The sequence below is a fragment of the Alexandromys fortis genome, unplaced genomic scaffold, assembly GCF_014885135.2.
Source record: "Alexandromys fortis isolate MF-2015 unplaced genomic scaffold, M_Fortis_MF-2015_v1.1 scaffold_68, whole genome shotgun sequence".
NCBI classification, from domain to species: domain Eukaryota; kingdom Metazoa; phylum Chordata; class Mammalia; order Rodentia; family Cricetidae; genus Alexandromys; species Alexandromys fortis.
Window position 1 is genome coordinate 5289900 of NW_026067948.1, and position 25152 is coordinate 5315051.

The 25152-nt window shown below is 44.0% G+C and overlaps 1 protein-coding gene across 2 annotated transcripts in view; it reads right to left on the minus strand.

The window, feature by feature from the left end:
- Positions 1 to 25152, minus strand: part of Pigk (phosphatidylinositol glycan anchor biosynthesis class K) — a 62909-nt gene that overhangs the window by 26402 nt on the left and 11355 nt on the right. Inside the window, exons 4-9 of one of the 2 annotated variants that reach the window (XM_050149491.1) lie at positions 17415 to 17550; positions 15406 to 15517; positions 13374 to 13470; positions 11485 to 11602; positions 11242 to 11352; positions 9695 to 9867 (exon numbers count right to left, since the gene is read on the minus strand). In XM_050149491.1, coding sequence (XP_050005448.1) covers positions 9695 to 9867; positions 11242 to 11352; positions 11485 to 11602; positions 13374 to 13470; positions 15406 to 15517; positions 17415 to 17550 — 747 coding nt within the window. The remainder of the gene's footprint in view (positions 1 to 9694; positions 9868 to 11241; positions 11353 to 11484; positions 11603 to 13373; positions 13471 to 15405; positions 15518 to 17414; positions 17551 to 25152) is intronic. The other variant, XM_050149492.1, reaches the window with a different exon arrangement.

Here is a 25152-nt window from a genome sequence, read left to right on the forward strand (position 1 = left end):
TGGAGGTTGAAGCATCATGACCAGCTCATGTCTGAGTACCCCAGCACTTACCCACCAGTTACCTGTCTGAGTATTTCCCTCACAAAGTCAGCACCTTTCAGCACCTGGCGTGTAATTCCCAGCGAAGCTCAGGCGCCGCTGACGGGGCCTTTGCATTGGTTCACTGCTGTCTCAGAGCTAAAACAACCACTCTTGAGTTTCCGGAAATGCGTGTTTGCTTCCCCACAGACACACTGCTTCCGGGACCCAGCTGGGTGCCCCGTCTACTGAGACAATCTTTAATGCTTTTAACTTCTACTATTTCTGTATGATTTTTCTTAGACGTAGGCCCAGGGGGCCTTTTCCTCCCACTTTATGTTGAGGTGAGGTCTAGAACGTTCTTTGAGGGTTGACAGTCTAGACAATTCTCTCAGGGACACAAGAGACAGGACCTTTCGATTCAAAAATTCTGTTTCAGCTCCAAGAAGTTTTCTGTTGGTAGTTTGTAATGCTCATTCTGTTTATTTTCCGTTTGGTTTTCTAGCTGAAACACTAAACTGAACACAACGGACCGTCTGCACTCCCTCTCATATCCAGCGCTATTTTCCTGACTCTCATTTCTATTCTCTTCCTCTCACTGAACTCTGGTAATAGATACCTTCTCTCGGGGAGCTTGTAATTTAGTTTTTGCTTCTGAGGTGATTTTGTCTTTTTTGTCAATTTCTTCCCAGAGTTCAGTCAGGTTCTATTTCAGACATGCCTGTTTATCTCTTTCTGTCGTGACTTTTTAGCTGATGGCCAGGGCGTTCTTTCTCAGCACAGACACTTGTTTAAGGTGTTGTTCGGATTCCAGGGCTGCCGTCTGCTCTTCCTCCGGTATCTCTTTTATTATCCACGCACCCCCTCTCGTGTGTGTGTGTGTGTGTGTGTGTGTGTGTGTGTGTGTGTGTATGTTCACGTAAGTGCAGGTGCATAAATGTGATACTCAAATGTCACTCCTCAGGAGCTGTCCAGCAAGTTTTTAGAGACAGCCTCTCACTGGCTTGGGCTTTCCTGCTGACTCAGACTGGCTGGCCAGTGAACCCAGAGGTCTACCTGTGTCTGCTCACCACTGCGGGAATTACAGCACCAACCCAGCTTCTTTATCGAGGGTCCTGGGGATTGAACTCGGGACCTTACAATTGCATGTGAGCACTTTGTGACTAAGCCATGCCCTCAACCCTTCTTTCTATTTTGCTTTCAATCACTGAAGGACTCTACATATATAACAAAATGTATATAAATCATATATTATATATAACTTAATAAGGTTTGATCTTAATTTCCTATTTTATTCTTGATTAACTTTGTACACTTTCTGAATTCTTCTTCTGGAGAGGATCATTTACATTGGCTTTCCTGAGATTAGTAATGGCAATTTGTCTGGAGTTCAAGGAAGAGAGGAGAACTAGTTTACAGAGGTTCTCGGTTCAAGTGTGCCCTCTTCTGTAGCTACAGTGAACTGCAGTTTCTTTAAAATTGTATTGCCGGCCCCAGTGGTGGGACACAGGGCTATTTTTAAATGCTCCCTTGCTTCCATAAAGCCTCTCCGTACCTGCAACTGCCTCCTTCTTTTCCTCCACATCAACACTTCAACAGCACTGCGTGCCCACCTCCTCTTCCCCAAGTCTTCTGCTCCCAGAGAACCACTTTCCTAAGGGGGGCACACACAGCCCCCAAGCTCTCTAAGATGCTTATACCTGAGGAAACCACAGTGCTCATTTCACCTTACACACAGATTTTTTTGTTTGTTTGTTTTTATTTATTTAATTATTTATTTTATTTTCGAGACAGGGTTTCTCCGTAGCTTTTGGTTCCTGTCCTGGAACTAGCTCTTGTAGACCAGGCTGGCCTCGAACTCACAGAGATCCGCCTGCCTCTGCCTCCCAAGTGCTGGGATTAAAGGTGTGCGCCACCACCGCCCAGCTAACACACAGATGAAACCCCAAAAGAATGATTTTTCTCTTCCAACTCATTTCAAGTCCCTTCCTTAAAGTCCCTTCCTTTTATTTTACATTTTGAGAGTTCTTATATTGAGGGATATGTACACATTGTGTGAAAATGTATTGCTGTGATTGGTATAAGAAAAATCAGAACGGACAATAGCTAGGCAGGAGGTGTAGCTGGGATTTCTGGGGAGAGACCAGCAGACATGTGATGTGGGAGGTCCTCCTGTATATGTGTCGCTTTTATTGGTTAATGAATAAAGAAGCTGCTTGGGCCTATGGCAGAGGAGAATAGAGCTAGACAAGAAAACTAAACAGAATGCTGGGAGAAAGTAGGTGGAGTCAGAGAGACACCATGTAGCCACTGAAGGAGAAAGATGCCACAACCTCATGGTGATACACAGATTAATAGATGGGTTAACTTAAGATATAGGACTTAGCTAGCAATATGCCTAAGTGATTGGTCAAGCAATGTCTTAATTAATACAGTTTCTGTGTGATTATTTTGGGTCTGGGCAGCAGAGAATGAACAAGCAGTCTCCGTCTACAGATATGGAGGAAGCAGAACGGGAAGCACATGGCAGGAGAAGATTAATAGAAATGGGTTAATTTAATGGGTTAATATAAGAGTTGGTTAAAAACAAGCCTAAGCTAAGGCTGAGCTTCATAATTATTAAGTCTCCACGTCATTATTTGAGAGCTGGTGGCCCAAAGGAAAACCCGACCACACTCCTATCCACTCAGCTCCTCCTTTCCAAGCCCCTCACTGAGATCTGCTGACATGCTCTCATGAAGAAGTGATACTGCACAGAAAGGCTGTGTGGTTCTTCCTGACAGCGCTAGTCTAAACAAGGCTTTCAGAGACAAGGCAAGCAGAGTCCGCTACTCTGAAGGGACTGGAACCCAGCACAGCAATGCTGCAGTCTTTCATGAAACTGACGAGCACGCTGCCCAAACGCTCTGTGCAGGTAAAGGAAGCAGAGCAGGCACAGGAGACGCCCAGGAAATCAGTTACAGTCGTCATCGTCTGTATGCTGGGTTTTTCTTTCCTAGATGTCCAGAGACCAAAAAAATCTTCCTTATTATGCTACCCAAGCACTCCTAAAAGAAAACTCTAGAATTTATTTACAGTGCCCATGCCCAAGGTCAGCTCTGACCCAGAAAGAGTAGATTTGCTTCCATAATGCCGTGTTAAAATCAGATTATTCATGTATAAAATGTGTTTATTGGTCACTAATGGCCAAAGCATTCTTCTAAGAATTGAAAATTGTAGGAACAGGAAAGCAGAGATGTTGTGCTATACTAGATACTAAAAATACAATCAATAAATAATTCAAAACACATTATCTAAAGTAACTCAAGGACATTAGGAAGAAACTCCATAAACAGACCCCAAACCCAATGTTTGGTATAAGTCCTTTAATAAGTCAACTCAAAATAATTACTTGGAACTAAAATATATACTAGAGAAAGCAAATTAATTTATATGTAATACATTAATTAAATTATATATATACACAATATAATTTAAAGGTGTGGAAAAAATTTCTATTCCTTAGTTGTATTTTTAAAAACATGTTCAAGTAGCCACAAATGGCCAGGAAACACTTTTTTTTTTTTTTGTTTTTTGAGACAGGGTTTCTCTGTGGCTTTGGAGCCTGTCCTGGAACTAGCTCTGTAGACCAGGCTGGCCTCGAACTCACAGAGATCCGCCTGCCTCTGCCTCCTGAGTGCTGGGATTAAAGGCGTGCGCCACCATCGCCCGTCCAGGAAACACTTTTAAAGACGCTCAACATCCTCAACCATCAGGGAAATGCAGATTAAAACCACTTTAAGATTCCATTTCAAATCAGTGAGAATCGCCATTATCAAGAATTCAAGTGACAAAAAATGTCTAACTGTTAGTGGGAGTGTAAACTGTAAACCACAGCACTTATTCAGAAATGTCTGGAGATTTGACCCTCCTCCCCAAACAACAGAACTAGAACTGTGACATGCCTCTGCTGTCCTGCTCATGGACACACACACAGGCCTCGGACTCCCACCACAGAGACACCTGCACACACCTCTCTGCTGTCCTGCTCATGGACACACACACACACAGGCCTAGGACTCCCACCACAGAGACACCTGCACACACCTCTCTGCTGTCCTGCTCATGGACACACACACAGGCCTAGGACTCCCACCACAGAGACACCTGCACACACCTCTCTGCTGTCCAAATGTCCATAAGTAGCTGAAGAGACAAGGAACGTGTGGTACATGGGCAGGAGTGAGGGGTCGCTGGTTAAGAATATATATTGCTCTTGCAGAGGGCCCAAGTCCAGGCCCCAGCACCCAGTGGTGTCTGAAGGAGAGCAAACGAGTAGACCAAAATGCTGCATTCTCGCCATGCCTTTCCCCTGTGCCATGCGGCCTTGGGGGATTCCTAGCACCAGAACAGCAGGTCTGGAAGTGCCAGCCTGAGACCTGGTGAAAAGGCACACTACTATCTCATTTCCTAAACCAGGGTTCTAAGTTGATATTATTATTATTTTATTATTATTGCTGTTGTTATTGTTATTCTAGCTTCTGCCTCTTGCATCTCCTAAAGACTGTATTCCCAGTATTTATTTTATAAATTAAACCTTTTAAAATTCCAATCTGCTTTTAAAGTTAAAGATTAAAGATGGTTTATTATTTATTACAATAAATATTATTTATTACAAACAGTCCTCAAACAAACATCCTATGGTTTTTTGACCTCCAATTTCTTTTTCAAGTAATTAACAAATACGCAAAGTAATATATTAAAAGCTGCTAAAATGTGGTGATTCCAAAGTATCCTATAGATAACGCTTTCACACATGAAAAAATATGCATTGCTAGGCTTCTTATGGCAACCAATTTACACACAGAGACATCCCTACCATTCTTTTCTGAACAGACAACTCAGTATCAAGAGTCTTGCTGTCTTCAGCAAGGTGAGGACGGAAGCATCATTTTATTTAAAGCTCCAATCTTCCTCAATCTCTGGTACTTTTGGAAAGGTCTGGTACTCATACACAAACACGAAACACTGCTGCCATCTTCTGGCGCAAAGAATCCAGTTCTCAAACAGGAAATGACCAGATGGCGTCAACATCCACAGATCAGATGGTCAAACAAATGGCGGAATGGGGCAGACACCACTGCAACCACAGTTATTCTCTGATGGTGCCTGTGATCAGCCTCCCAGTGCTAACACCACCAAGCGACTTAGCTATGTGTGAAGCAGTTCTTGCTTTTGGCTCCGTAAGTGCGGGCAAAGTTAACTCTTTAGCGACCGTGTGAGACAGAGCCACAGAGACTAAGAAGAGTTGGCACAGCCTTCCCCTGGCCATGCAGCTGGTGAGCGAGTGCTGGGGTTTGCATCCAGGAACACACTCTGGGTGGTAATTAAGCTGTAATATTCCCTGCATCATGCAAAAAAAAAAATTAACCCAGGCTTAACTTACTGGGTTGAGCAGTAGCATAATTAATATGACAATCAGGAGTGTCAGGAAACAGAGGCTAAAGTCTGAAAGAAGCATTAGTGATCTTGTGATTAAATCAGACACTCACCCTCTGAGCACCCACGGACAGACGCCAGTGATATATAAGCAATCACACCACTTTAGAATGAACACAATTTCACATTTTTAAATCTCAACAGTTAATGCTCTAAGAAAACTCAGCTTGCTCTGACATAGTCTGAAATGTTAATCGTGGAGTCTGTAACTCTGGCACACAGGGTATTTGCTACTTCCCCTTGCTCACGCTGAACTTCCAGGAAGAGGAACAGCCACATGGAGCTGCACTGTTTGCACGCACACTACTGTCTCAGAAGTCTCAAGGCAATCCCTGTGGGCTTCAGTTCTCTGTACGTGGTAAATAAATTACTAAAAAGTTTATGAAACGATCAATGCGTTTTGAAGTTATAAGAATTTTATGTTTGCAAAATGACAAAATGGATAACTTCAATATTAGTCTGTAACTTAATAAATCAAACAAAACCCCTATTCCTCATGCTCCATTCTAACAGATTCTGAGAAAACTAAAGAGGCAAACTGTCATAAGATAATAAAACAGATGGCCAAGTAAGACGCTGAAGGTGATACAGAACTCCATATTTATATCTCTAGCTCTAAATCTATACACAGTGAGCAAATATATAAGCCACCAGAGACTTGTGTGTATGTCAGGGACCAACCCTGCCGGTGGTGACTGGAGCATCTCACCCGTCCTACAGTGAAGCATCACAGTCTAACCCACACACTACGAGCAGCATGCAGGGAGCAGTGCAATCACAGAGTCCACAATATTCGGGATGAGTTTACCCGACACTCAGGTGTCTCCATGAGAGACATCCCTGTAAATACACATTTGCTGGAACACATATGGTGAATTATAGATACGGCAGTCACTTGCATGAGTGACTGTGGAGTCAAGCTGTCTGTATCTGGTCAAAAGAGAAATCTTCTGGAGGTTCTGGGGGGTTTGATTCAGCAACACCAGAGTCAACATGACCCCCCAAACAAAGGATCATCAGAAAACTAAACTGTACAACCAACCTAGAAAACAGCTATCCAAATGACTGTTGGGATACGTTCACAGACTGTAGAACCCACTGTTGTAGATTGTAGACCCCAAATGAACAGAGTCAAGCAATCTCAATCAAAACCCCAGCGGGCTTCTTCAAGACACCAACAAGCTGACTCATGAGCAAAACGAATGTCAACCACTACTCATGCCGTCCTCATAGACTGACTGAAAATGGACCAGATTCAGTCATAAACTGGGAGCCATAAACTTCCAGAAGTCCCTGTGGCTTTAGGTTAGGCGAAAAGTGACTCCCAGCATCTACTAGGCATAGAGAAAGTTGATAAACCAACCATAGTGAACCAAGTTGAAAGGAAAACCACAACCTAGAAAAACCATTTTGTGATCTGGAAAAGAACCTGCATCCAGAACATGCAAAGAAGTGTCGTCATCTAAGGAGGAAACAAATCAGTGTTTTAAAAATGAGCAAAAGATACTTTATGAAAGGCGTATTGATGACCAGTAAATAAAACTATGCTCAGCATCTGTAGTCATTAAATATGCAGAATAGGACCACCATGAGCTATTACTACCTAGAAGACCTAAAAGGAAACGTCAGGAACAAGGGTGTGTGGAATGATCTCCTGTGGGATGACAAAGTGACAGCGACTTCAGAAAGCAGCTGAGAGTTTCCTACCAAGTCAAGCCTGCAGCTCCCGGGATAGGCAACCCCACACTCAGATATTACTCAGATGAAAGAAACCTTACCACCTACATGAAAATGTATATAGCATTTATTTCTAAATAATTTCCAAAATCTGGGATAGGGAGAGATATCCTTTGGTTAGTAAGTGGACAGTTTGTGGGCAAGCCATCAGAAGGTGCCGCTCCCATAACAATGTAGATGCAAACATGCTAATCAGGGTCAGAGCCAGAATCAAACGTGCTGGAGTGCCTGCTCCACGGGCGTGCTGGCCTACCAAAGGCCAACCACGGGCGTGCTGGCCTACCAAAGGCCAACCACAGATGTGCTGGTCTACCAAATGCAGTCAAGGTGTCTGCGAGAACAGTCATAAAGTACTCAGCTTCAGAGACTAAAATGGTTGTTCAACTGTATGTATCTGTCAAAATCCTAAAAATACATTAAAAGGCATTCTTAAGTAAATTATCCTTTGTTTCATAATTTTTATCCTTTGAAGCTTCCATATATTTATATGATATGTCTTTTTAATAAAAAATTATCACCATGGTCAACATCCATGAATTTCACAAATAAAATATCAACACAAAGGCAAACACAGCATCTGAGGGAAGTGAACTGACTCCTCCACTCACTGCACTTCATGATGTCACCTTACCACGCCTAAGTTTCAGAAAACATAAAAGTTCTGCTTCTCACAGCTATTCCAGTTAGTTTTACATTCTAACGATTTCAGTCTGTATGATTACAGGTGTATGCCGAGACTACACAGAAATATAAAAATGCCAATCTGAACCAATAACAGTGCACTGTTTCCACTATGTGCTGTGTTTTTCAAAATGCACCCAGCATTTTTTAGTAATGCTGTATTAACATTGCTGGTCTAAAATCTGAAAAAGTAAATATATAGCATATCCAAAAATGTCCATCACAACATGGTTTTCTGTGATATCTACTTCCTGACGGACAAACTTTTCTCTGCATAGAATGCCAGCCATCTTTGCATGTGAATAGCACCTGCACATAGTAATACCTGTTCATACATGTAAAAGCTCCTGGAGCAAAACAGGAACAGAATTCTCATGTTAGCTGAATGAATGAAACAGCCATGTTTTTGAGAGAGGTCTCGCTATGCTGCAAGGGACAGCTAATTCTTGGGTGTAGTCTTCCTGCTTGAACCTTTCAAACAGACGGGAGGGCGGGGACACCAGCGAACACCACGAGGCCCTGTTTATAACCAGTCATTATAAAGAGCAACACCCTAAATAAAACTTACTTGCAAACACTAGAGGGCGCGCTAAGCCAACAGACTTTGGAATGCAATTGCAAAACTTAGTTTTATCCTTAAATACAAACTGTGACTATTGTCAACATTAAGAATTTTGCTTTCAAACAAATAGAGAAGGAAACTGAAGAGGAGAAATCCATTCTTCCAGAACGTACAACAAAACTTCCTACGACCCCACTGCAATCCTCTTCAGCTTCCAGTTACAATATACACAGTTCAGCATTGGGAGAAAGAAGTAAGGGACAAAAATGTCCTCGTCCCCAAGGGAGATTATACAGTGTTCAGGTGGCTAAATGGGAGTAAAAAGACTTTCACATGTTTAAAGTTGAGGGAAATTTTAAAACTAATCTGGTAAAAGACATAATGCTAATGTATTAAATAATCTCATAGCAATTTTTACAAAAGTAATTTTAAAGCTACTACCTAAAAAATTAATAAAATTATTATTTCTGTTGCTCTTATCTGCAGCCTTCAGAGTTTTATAAGTCAACAGCCATAAGAAATTGGAAAAGAAAAAAAAAACTTAAGGCTTTGAACTGTAGATCAAGAACTGAGCTTCTACCTAAAACCTCACAGGAAGTCCTCCTGGCATTTCTAACTTGTTTCTGTCACTTTCTGTGCAGCAACTAGAAATCCCTGAAACAGTGCCAGCTGCTCCTGGTGATCTGGGAAGGCCCTGGAGTGTGAGCTGCCCTGCCTGATGTCAGGCAGCTCTAGATGAGAGTTACCTACTAGAAAAAGGCATTGCTATAGTTCCCACAAACGCTTCCATTTTGTCTTTCAAAAATAATTACAGGAAAAAAAATGAGCATTGTAAATATTTCAAAGCTCTAACTTAAGCCAATTTCCCTTGGCCTCCCACATCCAAATACACATCCACCACTGCCCTACACAGCTATGTCTGTCTAATGCCTCTCTCCAGCAGCAACCCATGGCTGCCTGACTGCTGTTGGCATCTCAAGCCTTAGCACATCGCACACGGCAATGTAGTTTGGAAGCCATCCCAATCCGAGCACAACCAGTTTCCCAGCCATGTTGACACGTCTGTCCATGACCTGAAGAGCACACAGCCTGTGAAGGGTGGGGATCAGCGAGGAGCTCCACGCTACTCATAAACACCGTCACCGCCCAGTACGTTTCATAACAATTCACAGACCATGAGCCTGGAGCTGCTACCTGTGCAGCAGTTGAGATGAATACCTGCTCTCCACGGCTGGCAGGTCCCGCTGCAGGCTGATGGTCTCTGCTGTGATCTCCACTTTCCGCACACTCCCAAAGAAATCGGTTATCAGGACATGTTTGGGATCGCGCTGGAAAAGGTCAGTACGATGTCCAGGAGTAGATACACAGAGACTTTTGGGACAAACTTGAAACTGAAAATAATAGCAGTATTAGTCATCGTGATGAGCACATACACAAACAACGTTGACTACATAAAGCAGTGCACTAGACGGTAGTGTATTATAAAGATAAGACCCTGGGTAAGACACGCATTTCCTTCCTACTGAGTGCCTGGTCTCAGAAGGAAGCCTACGGACAGCAGTGCTTTAAGGGCGCTGATCTGACTAACAGCAGTCAAGGAAAACGAGCCACAGCTGTCCAATACGTAAAGAAGATTTGGCAGGATTCTGTCAATACTGACAACTCACTCGAAGGGATTCTGCTCGGTGAGGGCCAGTGCAGAGTTGGGTTGAGAGTAAGGACAGAGCCATCTGCTCGGTCATCCTCGTTTCTGAAGCTGTGTCTGCCCGTGTGCACAGACAGTGACCACATGTATCAGACACAGAAGGAACGTCCTAAGCCAGCGGCCCTGTACTAGCAGGACACGGGCACTGGGAGGGCAGGACAGGAGGGCCGGACCAGTGTGTGCAGATGAATGAACACAGTGTAAGCAGGTGGAAAGAGTGACGTCATCACATAACCACCCTCTGCAGCTTCTCACTTTGCCAACTCAGCAGCTTCAAGCTGCTCGAACTGAAAGGGCACAGCACAGGAAAGAAGGGGATTTTAATTAAATTCAAGCTATGCTGAGAGATTCCACTACAAGTTATAGGCTATAAAACTATGTAAGGAAAGAACTCTAGCTTCCGAGAGCTTCAAGTCAAATGACAAAGACTTCGCTCAGTGCCTGAAATCAACAAAGACAGACTGGTAAACGGTACAAGAGAGAAACTGAGTTCTATGGAAGCTCGAAGAGAGTAAAATAAAATCCAAGAAAGAGCTCAGTTGGCCTTCCTGGAAGAGTACAGCCCGGCTAAACTCACTCAGAATGGTGAGAACTTCAAAAGGTGAACAGATGACTTTTAAAATATACTCAGCAGGTAAAAAAGAAACAAAACAAAGTTGTCAAGGACCCAGGAATAGAGGCTGACTGGGTTAAAGCTGGTGGCCCTGTGTGCTAAACGTTATACTGGGAGACAACAGGATGGCCTAGCAGGTAAGGGCACACGCCACGAAACCTGATGACCAGAGGACCCGCATAGGACATAACCTACTGACTCCCTCAAGTTGTCCTCTGCACATGCATATATGCACACACATGCACATTTGCACACACATGCACACATATTCTGCACACATGCACATATATGCACACCCATACAGACAGATAAACATAATTTTGAAGTTCCAAAGGGCACACCATGATGCAAGCACAGCACCCACTGGAATCCTGGGAAGAACAGACCTCAGGAACCACAGAAAAGCTAGCACACCAATATGTGAAATAAAATCAATAGAATACTTACAAGGTCATTCATGTTAGTTTGGCTAGCTGGATTAATCTCTTCTAAAAACTCCAAGACGTAGAAGGTGTACCTGTCCATAAGATGGACTCCAATTGCAGGGTCTGGCTGGTGCTGCGAGAGAGGGAAGTACTCATCACACAGGAGCATCCTGACAAATTGTTTGAAATATCAAAACTTCCTGTTTATAACATCTAACAACAGCACGCACACATAAAACACGTGGAGTAAAGGGGAAACACTCACGGACAGCGAATCCTCCCCCACTTGGCTGCTAGCCAAGGCCATGATGTTAGGGGAATAAAACCGCTCGTACATGGATGCGCCTTGGCAAGTGTCAATAATAAACAGCAGCTCATTGTAGCTGAAAGAAAAGGGGAGAATCCGAATCATGCTGTTAGCTATACACTAATATTCCTCCAACGATTCAGTAATGTAAACCTCAGTCACCTATCAGCTGAAAGGTAAGAGAATTCTACTCATGAGAGCGCTCCAAAGGGGACAGAGGTGATGTCCCAAGACAGCTGTCTCCATGTGTCTGCCTTCTCCTCTCACAACTCAGAGCTCAAATATTTAAGAACCTCTTGACATACAGGTTTCCTTGGAAACTTAACTCTGTATATGAGCACATATGAGTACAAATGCTCTGCTGATGCTCCTATTTCACACACATGCGTGTATGGCTCCGTCACCACACTCAAACGATGCCCAGGAGGGCTGGAGAGGCAAGCGCTGCAGACACACTGAGATATAAAGTCCCACAGACACAACTTAAGGGTGTCTGTTTGAGCTCACAGTTCCACTCCAGCAGAGGGAAGGCACAGGGGCTGACTGGCTCCATCCGTGGTGGCAGGAGCCTGTGACATAGTCACATCTCTGTAGTTCAGAATCTGAAAGCCCCGGCCATCCCCCTCACATTCACCCCAGAGAGCTCAGGCACAGTCCCAAGGGTCCCACCGCCTCTCAGCAGAGGGCAACCAGCTGGAAGTGCAACCCTCACAGGTCCTGTCTCTGCTTCTTCAACCTCCAGGATGTGACGAAGCCAAACACAAGCTCCCTGACAACAGCATCAGACTCTCCCCGCTCACTGTGCCTTCTTAAACAGATGGACTTTCCCTTCCAGACTGTGGGCCAGAGTGACTCTCCTCCCTGAATGTGCTTGCCAAGTAGCTGCAGCCTCGCAACACTCACACTGCACTGAGAGGTGGAGTCACTGCTGGATTACACGTGCCATCCTAGAGTGCTCTGGGTGGACCATGTGCTGGGGCTCAGAAGGTCACCATGCCAACAGAAACAGACAGACAGTCTGTGCTCGTCAGGTTCCAGAGGACACCAGGAGCTGGTCTAGAGGCGGTCCACGTGTATTCCGGCAAAGAATCTGGCTGCGTCTGCCTGTGCCCCGAAACTGAGTGAGGCTGAATCAAACATAATGCACTAATTTAGTGGCACATCTGTGACTCAGCCACTCGGCAAGTGAAGCAGGAAGATCGTGAGGTTAAGGGCAGTCTGGGTGACACAGTGAGACTCTACTACTGCGGGAGTAGGTGTGGCAAGAACAAACCAGCTACACAGCAGGAGATGTGACCTTGAAGTCAATCCAGGGACAGTGGGAGGGCTCTGTGAGAAAAGGCTCTGGGGAACAAGACCTATAACCCTAGTTCAGTCCCCACAACCCACATAGAGGAAGGACGAAACCAACTCCCCCAAGTTCCCTTTAACCTCTACATGCACAGCAGGGTGTGTGTATACACAGGCACACATGTGTGCATACATATACACACGTGCACACATGTATGTGCGTGTACACAAATGCACACATGCACACACTAAATAAACAGATAAATGAAAAATGTTTCAAGTCAACTCATTCATGTTAAATAACTGAATTTTCCTTTCACAAAGTGCTGTTCAATGAAATAACAAATATCAATTTCACAGTAAAAGAAGCGATTAGGGCAAGTTAAAATCATGTAAAATAATCACACATCTCCCACAGGAAGTTGATAGTAGTGCATCATTTGTTTGGTCTGTGTGTGTAGCCCCAGTTAGAGCACTTGCCCAGTGGGCATGAGCAACCTCACCCTGTGGGAAAGAGCAGGAGACAGTAAGGAACAGAGTGAGGAGGTGCTAATTACCGTCTTTTCTGCCACATCTGCTCGAAAGCATCCGCAAGCTCTATGTTGGTGATTTCTTCAGAATCTTGGAATTTCAAGAAACCATTTCCCCCGTGACCTTGTAGAAAGCCAAAAAGACAACACTGACATATTTCCTGGCACATACAGAAACACGCAGGAATAAAAGCACACAGATATACACAGTACATCCTTTCTTGCAATGCTTTAATACTACTTTCCTACCTAAAATACGGACTGGAAAACAGCTTCAATTTTCCCCACCAACTAAACCAAGAATGCCTGGACTGTACAAGAGCAGTTCGTATCATTCTTTAAGGTTTCCTATTATCCAGTTACATGACTCCACTGGCCTCCACTAGTATGTTGAAGTTTATCTCGTCCATACAAATGTGTCACGTTTTGGTGAAAAAGGACTAAGAACACCACCCAGTCCCTGGTGCGCCGGCCCTTCAGTGTATGCTCCACGCTATTATGACTAGGAAGCGCAGGTCTCAGATAAAAACTGATATCTGCATCCCTGACCACTGAGCACAATCCATTAGAGCTGGCCAGGGGAGGTGACATCAAAGAGCCGTCTGTCTGGACGCAGACCCTCGCTGTGCCACTTACCGCCTGTTCTATTTTAGGTAAATAACTTAATCTCTGCCTCATTCTCTGTACACAGCGGAGCGCTCTGGCTGGTGCGGCTCCTGATGCCGACTGTTAAGGTGCCCTCCTCTCTGCAGTGAAGGAGGAAAGGCCAGGTCAGTTCCGGCCCTGTGATGTGAGCTCTGCGGGTAAGGTGCATTTCCCCTTCCTACGGACATCCCTGCAGCAGGGCACACAAGTCAGTCAAAACACACCAGACTACAGGTGCTGCTTAGCACCAAGCCAAGCGCTGTGTGCATGTTAAGAGCTGCACAACTATGCACGGAGGCTCTGGGGAGCAGCACCGAAATCTCCAAAATCACCGGCTGCTGAAGGGGAAACGTGGGGACTGAAGACAGTTCATGGTGTGCAGAGCTGTAAACACAGCAGCTTTTATTATTTAGTATCCTAATTACCAGCTATTCCCGTTTCAGACGTCAGCACCTTTCCCTGTAAAACAGTGGACAGGAATGTTTAAGCTATAAGCTCGCTCATCTCTCCACAACCACTAGACTCAGAAGATGAAAAAGACACACAGAGACGACAGGGCCCTCAAAGCCACGCTCCCTAAACAAGCAGCAGAACCCAGTAGAGCAAGCTGCCAGGCTCTGTTAAAACTACTGAATTTCTTCATGGCTGGAGTTATCTTCAAGAAAATGGCAACAAATCCAGAAGAGAAATGTAAAATCTGTAACGTGTGCAGTCTAGTACCCTAACTGAAGCTAGCCTAGAAACTGGAACACTGGGACCATGCTCACCAGTTTCATGAGCCTCACCCCGACCAGAACAAAGGATGTCAGGCAGAGTCCCAGTCCTGAGCCTGAGCTCTACACTACGCTAATCCTAAAGCAGGAACACTGGAGACTATAAATTGTCCAGCGGAGAAGGGACGGGTCTGCAGCTTCTAGTAAGTCCTTGAGCAGGATGGCCAACAAGAGGCCAACACAGGAAGTGGGGTATGGCGGCAGAAGACTGAGGAAAGGGACAGAGCAGAGGAGCTCTGTGCAGAGCCCGGAACCAACACAAAGGGAACATCGTGCACTGTCCTCCACAACGAGGGACCAGGAGGACCGCTGACTGCAGAACACCTGTCTACACTGCCAGACGTTCTGGGCCAGGACCCAGGTGTAGACATGAAACTAACCCATGTTTCCTGGGCACAGAGTCTGCAGGTGACTTTGTCCGCTTTCAGTTTTGACTCCCACCTGTCACATGACATTAGATGGGAATTTTTCCACTTGTGACATTTACACAGGCTGGTATCATTTCAAGTAGCCCTGTGTCATGGGAATAAACGACGGCACACCGTGCTACTTTAGCTAAATTAAACTTCAGCACTTGTCCACGGGGCTCCGCTCCAGCGGGTTTCAACGTAATCGACTAGGGATCTCTAATTCTGAAATACCTGTCATATAAATAAGAATGTTGCTTCTGTCGTCGGAGAGAAGACGCTTTGAACGAGGAGTACTAGGAGGCACCCTCCCGGTTAACACCCGCAAAAAGTTCTCCACGGTTACCTGAAAAAATAAAAACACTTTTTTCTAAACGAGAGCAATTTGATAAAATTGAACCTGAAGAAATTAAAAACATTTCTCCTATCTACATATTATTCAGCAAAAATTAAAAATGAAACAGAAAACAAATTATAGTGCAATTCTTTTAGATTACTAAAGCTAAGCATGCACCTTCACATGACTGCGCTCCTAAAAGTAAAAGACGGCCTGGTGTGGGTGTGTGCCTGTGACCCGGCACAGGGGATGGGTGTGTGTGTGGCTGTGACCCGGCATGGGAGATGAGTGTGTGTGTGTGTGTGTGTGTGTGTGCCTGCCTATGACCCGGCATGGGGGATGAGTGTGTGTGCCTATGGCCTGGCATGGGAGATGGGTGGGGGTGTGTGCCTGTGACCCCGCATGTTATGTGGGTAGTGACGGGGGCACTGAGGCAAGAGAAGCATAACCTCAAAGCCAGACTGGGGACACAGCAAGACACAACCTAGAAAAGCACCTTCGTACTAAAAACTAACAAAGAAAAGCTACATTGGAGTAAAATAATTTAACTCCCAATTTAGAATTTTAATATTATGTGTTAAATTTACTGACTTATTTATACAAGCAATTCTTTGGGAGGACATGAAATACAAACACGAATAACTAGTTAATCATGCAGCTAATCCATGCCACCATTCGGTCGATTACAGGTTAATCACACACAATCACCACCAGCCCTGCCAAATTATGTATATTTAATTTTGGATGCACTGCGTCACTTAGATTTCCATCGAAATCTCTTCTACTGCCAACACATTTAGAACAGGTCTCCCCAGTTGGGGATTCTAGGTGTCTGGAGCTCTTCAGAGGAATGTTTAAAGTTGTAGGAAAAAAAATACAGATTTAAAGTTGACAGCTAAGTCATATATTGTCCATATTTAATTTAAAAAGCAGAAAATCCAGTCAGCTTTTTTTCAACGGATTTTCCCCAAAATCGTGAGTGGGAAACATTTATGAACACACATGCACAAGCTGTTTAGCGAAAAATCTTTCCCAGAATACAGCAAAATGCTGATTGTTTTAATTGGATCTTATTGGCTAACAAGGTAGGGAATGTTTTTACATTTTCAAATGACCAAATAAGTAAGAAAGCAAACATACATAGACATTCAATCCACAGAGCATTTCTGAGCAGCTATATGTGAGTCTCACTGGATGGAAGACACACAGACACAACGTCCTTTAAAGGACCCTCGGCCTGGGACAGCTGCCCTGACAGCCGACGAGAGAGGGTTCCGCACACAGAGACGGTCTCCTACTCTCAGTGGGCTTGGTAAAAAACAAGGGTTATCTAGATGGCTTCGAATTTCAAACAGCCTTGAACTATTAAAAGCTAAGTTTCTAAGAAAGAAATATAACGCCATTCTTAGCTTGCATATTCATTTTAACTGAGTAAGGGTAAAACAGCAGAAGCGTATCTGAGGTGGTGTCATGCAAACAGGTGTGCCCAACCTTTACACTAAAGCATCTGCCATTGACAAAGTCATGCCTGGGAACCATGCAATCAAGTTGTTTTAAAAAAAATCGCAAAAGAAAAAAGTCTCAAAATGGTTCAGTAAGTTTACAACCCTGTTTGGGGGCACAGACTAGACAAAGCCCCCCAGTGGGCAATAGGAAGAGGGCTCATTAATCGTGGAGTTTCCCACAATTCGATTATCAAATAAAGTTACTGAACTTGAAATTTTAGATCAAGTATGAAAACCAAGCATTTCCTGCTAAAAAAGTTGGCGTAAGTGTCCTTGACTTTATGCATTCAGGGTTTTATCCGTGTGTCACTACTTCCGTACTGTGAACCCCCAAAGCTGAATGACAGCTAAGGCAGGGCGGAAGGAAGATGGCGACAGACTCCCGCCTGCTGACAACGCACCTCATAGCTTCTGTAGTCCACTTCCACGTCGTCTCCATACACATTGAGCTCCATGTTCTTGTGGCTGAACACCGTGGCTGGCTTGGGGTTGCGAGCATTGCACGCCATGTCATCCGCAAGCATCAGGACAATGTGACTAGCAGAAGATCCCAGAAACCCACACGTTACAGAAGGCCCAAAGCTCAACACATGGCTCATGTACAAGTCTTCCCTCATTAAAAACAACTGAATTTTCATTGAGGCAGTTATAAATAAATAAATAAACCTTAACTAGTTCTCATTATAGTGCACATAAGTGGGGTAAACTCAAAGTGGAGAACAGATACTCGAACTTGAACTTGGGGGAAGTTAGCTCTTTCCATGCAACAAAGGGAAGCTAAAGAAGCTAAAGCAGACATTCTAACTTTCTGGAAGATCTAACACCCTCAAGACTGGAAGAGTCCACACTAAAATATGATCTTCCAAGGAATCCAACTTTCAGCCATGTTAGCATGAAATCTGTCATCCCGGAGCCTACGCTAGCAGTGTGGTCAGGCTCAGAGCCACTCAAACCACACCATGCAACTCACGGTCCTCCAGAACTCCAGTCCCACCCTCCCTCCACTAGAGGCTGCGTGGGTCTTGGCCAGAACTCTGGCTCCGGGTCACTTTCTGTGCAGTCTCCTGCCATTAGTCAAACTTGCCCACTGGAAAACATCCAGCTCTGGCTGAAACAGGGCTACTGGAAGCGTCTCCTGGAGTCGGCCTGCATCCACACTCAGCACTTCACTGTCACCGGCATTCCTGTTCTCTTCACACTGCCCAGGCCACCGACCGGCCAGACTGCAAACCAGTCCTGCCCTAGATATGGTCTAGATATGGTCTATCCCATGTGTGTTGAGGACACTCTGCACCACACCATGAGAACACAAGCCATCGGAGGACGGCTGTACCCAGATGCCACCACATTCAGGACTAGAATACACAGTCGGTAGCTAATATTTAAATGAGCCAAGCATTTTCATTTTTGAAAAACCAAAGAGGAAATTGGTCCCACCACTGACATGCGGACAGTGAGTCAGGAGGCTTCTCTGTCCTGCATATACCTGAGCTCCCCACACAGGGAACCCAATATGCTGGTATACAGTTTGTTCACCAGGAGACGGCAGGAAGAAAATGTTCTACTGCATATGTTCCAAATACATTAAAGTTCAAAACTTGATTTTTCTTGAAAACTGGCTAGATTTCTACTCTGGAAGGGGTCCAGCCCTGCATATGCAGATACAGACTCCAGCTGTGATTCCTATAGAGGAGAACATATCCTCTCTTTATAACTTAGGAAGCTCATTAGTTTACATTAAGTTATTAATAAACCATATGATCTCTGTTAAACGAGACACAACTGACACATAAATGTATAAAGTCAGTCTTCCTTTAGGCTAGGCTTTGTTTAGGTTAATTTCTATGAAGTGAAATGATCACCATATCAATCACAGTACATACAATCCATGTTTTTCTTAGAGATAATTTTGAGCCTCAGTATAACTACTATGACCCTCGATTAAATATAATAGATATATCATACAATAATTTTACTAGTAATAATGTAGATAAATGAGTAACAAGCTAAAGAACAATGGATTATGAAGGTTCAGAAGTGTAACTACACATTCTAATTCACTGCTTCTTAGTCCTCAGAAATTATTGAAAACTGCTTTTCTGATGAAATAAAACTCCTTCCTTAGCCCAGGTGTTTAATCTTTTGTATAACACAACCACACACACAGACTATATAACACCTAACCATACACACACACACACACACACAAACTATATAACACTTACACACACACAGACTATGTAACACCTAATCATACACACACACACACACACACACACAGACTATATAGCATAACCACACAGAGACTACTTGGGCTTATAATTCCTATAAAATGACAGGCTAAGGATGGGAACTGTAAATGAAGTTCTAAGGAAAACAGCACAGTAAGAATGCTGTAACATGCATTCCATTTGGAGGATGAGGACACTCCTTTACTAAATGGCTATGCAGCTGCACAGCAGAGGGGTCAGGTCTGCTTCCACATTTAATCTTTTTCTTTATTTTGACAACTACTCTACAAACATAATTTGATGATATAGCAATGTCTCTCCATAGAAATGTCCTGGACAATATGTAATTAATAATCCTCGGTGTCTGTTGTTCAGGACAATCAAGGTGTCTACTTAGGCAAGTTTTGCCCATCAACACCTGAGCGACAACTGTAACCTCATAGTTGACTCATTGGCTCCTTACAGCATCTTTCTTCCTATGGGGCCTCTTTAGCATCACAGCAGGGATTTAAACCTCCACTTACTGGATCAATAAGACCAACCAGTACGGGTCCAAGGCACACAGAGATATTTACACTGAAGACCAGCTTCTGTACATGACAGGGAGCTGTATGACTTGTGAAAATAACACAAAACTCCTCAAGTACACGCAATCTAGAGGAGAACACGTCTCACAGTATGGAAGACCCTGCTGCCGTGTGTGAAGACAAGACTCTCAGACTTGGCTCTGTTAGTCCCAGCTAACCCTTCTTCACAAAACAAAGATAAGTGGAAGAAGCATGAGCTCTCAAGTAGCAGGCAGGTCAGCTAGAGACAGGCTAGTTACAGAAACAGTATGGTACAAACAATACTTCCCTGGAGAGAATCAGTAACTACTGGAGCTGGTGTTCCATTCAACATCACTGCAGTGAAGTTGCAATAGAAGCCGAAATAAGAGCTCACAGCTCCTTAGAGCCCCTTTTGGCTGGCCCACTGGCTTTCTGCCTCTGGGGTGCTGCTTTCTCCCCACAGGAAACATCTTAGGCACTCTGCTTCAGCTCAGTGTAAAGAATGCTGGGCCATTAAAAAATCAGCATATGAGCAGCTTGAACTCAAGGTATTTCATGTTTTCCTTCCTCCTCCATACCTTAAAGAATCTTCAAACTACTAACTCTAACCACTATCATAGCACCATGGCACTAATCCTAGCAACCCAGCTAACAGAGGAGATCCTGAATTGCTTGCATTCCTAGACTGTCTAAGACCAGTTATTTTGTACTTACAGTATTAGAAGGAAAAATGCAAAGCCAGGCACATGAGAAATCTCAGTACTTGGGAGGTAGAGGCAAGAGGATTGAAAGTTTAACATTATCCTAAGCTACATATCAAGTTAGTGACACTGAGAGCTACAAGAGACTCTGAAAGAAAAAAACTTAAGAGGGGAGGATGAGAAACAGAGAGAGAATGAGAGAGGAGGGAAGGGAAGGGAAGGGAAGGGAAGGGAAGGGAAGGGAAGGGAAGGGAAGGGAAGGGAAGGGAAGGGAAGGGAAGGGAAGGGAAGGGAAGGGAAAGAGATAGTCTTAAAACACATGGCAGACAGGAATTCGGAAAGCAAACACGCTAGGATGAAGGTAAAGCCAGTTACAGGCTCATATATAATCAAGACATAATGTAGGTTAGTTTAGCAAGACAACAGCAAGCGCTTGGGAAGTGCTGGTATAGCTCAATCACTGCACTAATCCAATGAGCTCATTACTTCTCTGAAACCTGTGCTGGCATCTCCACTGAAGGCCATGAAGCTACGGCACCGAGTGTTAGGTATCATCACTGGGCCCCCGTGGCTAGAGGGCGATGGAGTTGAATCCCAGTTTACAGCTGGGTTATGGGTGAACGAACACATGCTTTTTAACAACTCTGCAATCTCTTGAAATTAATTCTGTTAACTGAATTTAGAAAGATTCAGTAAATGTTTCATTTCATACTGATAACTTAATTGACTCAGATGACTAGGTTAGATGCATGAACTCATTATTACTGCTTAATATTCACAACACATAATGAAAACAAAGTAGGCCCTTGAAATTCTAAATGAAACCATCCGTTTCTTAGCCAATCTCAGATCAGACTGAAGCTGGGCATGGTGCCACACACCTGTATCCTAGCACTTAGAAGTTGTTGGTCCTCCTGGCTCTCTCCAGGCATGAAGACAGATGACAGCCACATTGTTTTCATGTGTATTTGTGTGAGATGTGTGTGTCTGTACGTACCCATGTCTACATGTACATGTATACATGTGTGTGTAAATACATGTGTAATTACAGGTAGGTCACCATGCCTACCCCACATTTATGTGGGTCCTGGGGAATCTGAACTCCAGATCCACGGCAAGTGCTTTAACCACTGAACCATCCTCCCAGATTCTCTTATTAATTTTTAAAGACGACAGAATACATAAAACACGAGAGATAAAGTACACCGAGCCACTGACCTGCTCCTCATTGTGACAATACATGTCACATTCAGCAGAAACAATACCGAACAGGAACTGACAAGAGACTAATCCCAACTAAATGTAATTCAACATGACATATTTAAGTTAAATTCATAGACATGAATTTAACATAACCATCCCATAGTATTTATCCCAGTACTGATAAAAATTTTATCAGTTTCCAGTTCCCTATTTTACTAAGATTACAGAAAGGTTGGATTACATGTGTCATAAGAATGGAACTAAGATTATACAATCAACTACTTACTGTACTAAATTTCCAGGCAGTTAAAGAGAAAACTGATTTAGGTGGAGAAACGAATATTATCTTGGATTTTCTAATTAGATTCTGAACAGTGAGTGTAATAAACCAAATTAAAAATAAAAGAGAAAGTGGAGTTGTGGGTGAAGAGCTGGATATGTCTCCTGATTGCACTGCTTAGAACACACTAACGGGTCACACACCTAGACACACTTCGCACGTGGCTACAATAAAGCAGAAATGGTAGAAATGGGGTGTTGGAAGAAGGAGCTGAGCTTACCCAGTAAGAGTCACCACTGGGTCCTCCACATACAGAGTCTCACAGGGACATGAAGGGTTTTCCTGAATAAGTACAATACACTACACACAAGTCTTGATCAGTAGATCAAAACAATGTTTTGAATGTCTTAGCATACTAAGAAGCAGAAGAATCTAGACAGAATTAGCTGAAATATATATATTAAAAATGAGGTTGGACATTTTTCTACTGAAGAAAAACTTCAAAAACATATTAGTGAGTAGTCCCTTAATGATCTCATTTCTTAGGCTTCTACGGTTCATCAGCACCTGAGCTTATCTGGTGTGCAGAACGCACAAGCAAACCCAGAGAGGGATACGGGGCAGGAAGATGAAAAGTTCACTGGTAGTCTAAGCACATGGTGAGATCCTGTCTTCAAAAAGAAGTAAAAAGAGTGTCAGTGAATTAAGCTTGACTAATATAGAGTTTCCCAGAATAATATAGCTGAATCCCCTGACCTAAACCTTGGCCATAGATAATCAAATGGTATAAAGGATTTAACAACAGGGCATCTAAACAATTTGATAACATCTCACTCCTACTCAGACGAATTCTTAGAAACTATTAACAAAAATTTTTGAGAAATATCTTTGCTCTGAGGAGATCAAATTATACTCACACGTTAATCTCACTATCCTCCCAATGCCCCAAAGTGTCAGATATAACATGCTAGAGATAGAATATCGATCAATTCTCCAGGAAAAATCCTCAGAAACTTCTTGGAAATAATTAGCACCCTTTTTTTGGCGGCATGTCAAGGTAGTCTGACTTATTCCGCGGTCATTCCTATTACTCCCACCCAAAGGTCTGAACCTATGAAGGGACTGTAATTTCCTCCCTATCTCCTCTTCCACCCAGCCCGCTCCGGCTGCAATTAGAGCAATTGGTAAATGTACTGCAAAGAGCAAAGGCTCTGAGCACACAGAACCGCTACTGCTGACGGCACAACACGCGAGCCTGCGTGATGAGCCCGTGAGACAGCACTCGTGAGTGTGAATGTGTGTGGGAGAGACAACAGGTGTGGGGAGGAGGAAGAGGAGCGAGGGAAGGGAAGGAGTGGAGGGAAGAGGAGAAACTCAAAGAATCTTCCAGAACTATTCTCTTTGTCTTTTCAGGAACTAGCTCAGGGATAAGGGAATAAGGCTCACACTGGGTGTGCAGAATATTCACTTTTAACTTAAACCACTGGCGCCCATGGAGCTGATATCCTATGGAACAATTCCTGAGAGGTAAGCTCTTAGGGTTCTTAAAGGGAAGAGACAAAATTCAGAAATTATGACCCCAAGAAGCCCAAAGAGCTGTCTTTCTTCTCAATGTTCACCATTTCCATATCTCAGTCTAATTATGGTCGCATAACTAAATATCTTTACCATGAAGAAAGCACCTTGACTTTAACAGGTTTCCAGAGTAATAACCAGAAAGTGAACACAAGCCAAGCTCTGCTGTTTCCTCACCACACACAGGAAAATGTAACAATGTAGCACAACTTAGCAGAAACCAACATGGAGGCATGGGGGGGGGGGGCGTGTGCATCCATGGGGTGCTTACTGAGCATGGGGGTGCAGCTGCAGGGTGCTTACTGAGCATGGGGGTGCAGCTGCAGGGTGCTTACTGAGCATGGGGGGTGCAGATGCAGGGTGCTTACTGAGTATGGGGGTGCAGCCACAGGGTGCTTATTGAGTGTGGGTGTGCAGCTGCAGGGTGCTTACTGAGCTGGGGGTGCAGCCGAAAGGTGCTTACTGAGCTGGGGGTGCAGCTGCAGGGTGCTTACTGAGTATGGGGGTGCAGCTGCAGGATGCTTACTGAGCATGAGAGAGGCCCTGTGTTTGATCTCTGGCACCAGAGGAAAAGCACACAAAAAATAAGGTCTTGCAGGGATTTGAATGCAGAGTAGATTTTATGCCAACACGCTTGTGGAACATCAGACTCCATTTGGGGGCGGACATGACTTGGTTACTCCGTGTTTTCTCTGCTGCCTACACACATACTCCTGTCAGATCTGGAAGCAGGCAACAAGCATCACTGACAATGGTTCAGCTTAAAACTTTACCTTTTCATGACCTTTCTTTCAACATTAAGGTTCCAAAAGTACAACTAATACAACTAAATTATTCAATGCCAAGTCAGTTAATGCTAGCGTCATGCAATCATATTAGAAAACATGACAGGCTGATTCAAGAAACTGCAAAGAAAAAAAAGGTGGGGAGGGAGCTGGGTTTTAGGCAACTGAAAATGCCTACCCCATCTATACCCATGAGGAACTAAGACGGAAAGAGAAGACCTTGCCCAGGATGAAAGAAGACTAAACATGACCCTCAGCCATTCCCAAGCTCACTGAGGCCTGAAGATGTGAGAAGACAGAATTGGAAGAAGTATATCTTTACAGTGGACACAGCAAGGACTGACCTAGTGTGGCGGGCGCAATCCTTCTGGGCTGTTGGGTCCCTCACACCACTCTGACTCCTCACTGAGCTAACTGTGCACCACAGTGAGAAAGGAGGGGTGAAGAGCTCTGAGCCAGTCACATCCTCGGCTCACACGTTCATTGCATCATTTCTTTGTTGGTTTTGTACCAACCTGAAGCAAACATCATCAACCCTGCTCATTACTGCCAGTCTGCAACAACTCAAACAAGTCACTGGACACTGGGGTCTACACTCCAGCCACCTGCTAACTGCCTCCTGCTGAACCATATCACCCTTAGCGTTATACAGCTGGTAAGCTGAACTTAAATTTACTTTTAAATCATTAAATAAACATTATATAAGGCTACTTAGCAGGACCATTAAAACACTCTAAAAACCAAGTTAAAAACTGTAAAAGACCAGTAGGTGATAGCAGGCGAGTGCCAGAGTGAAAACAGAAGCATCTGGTGAGC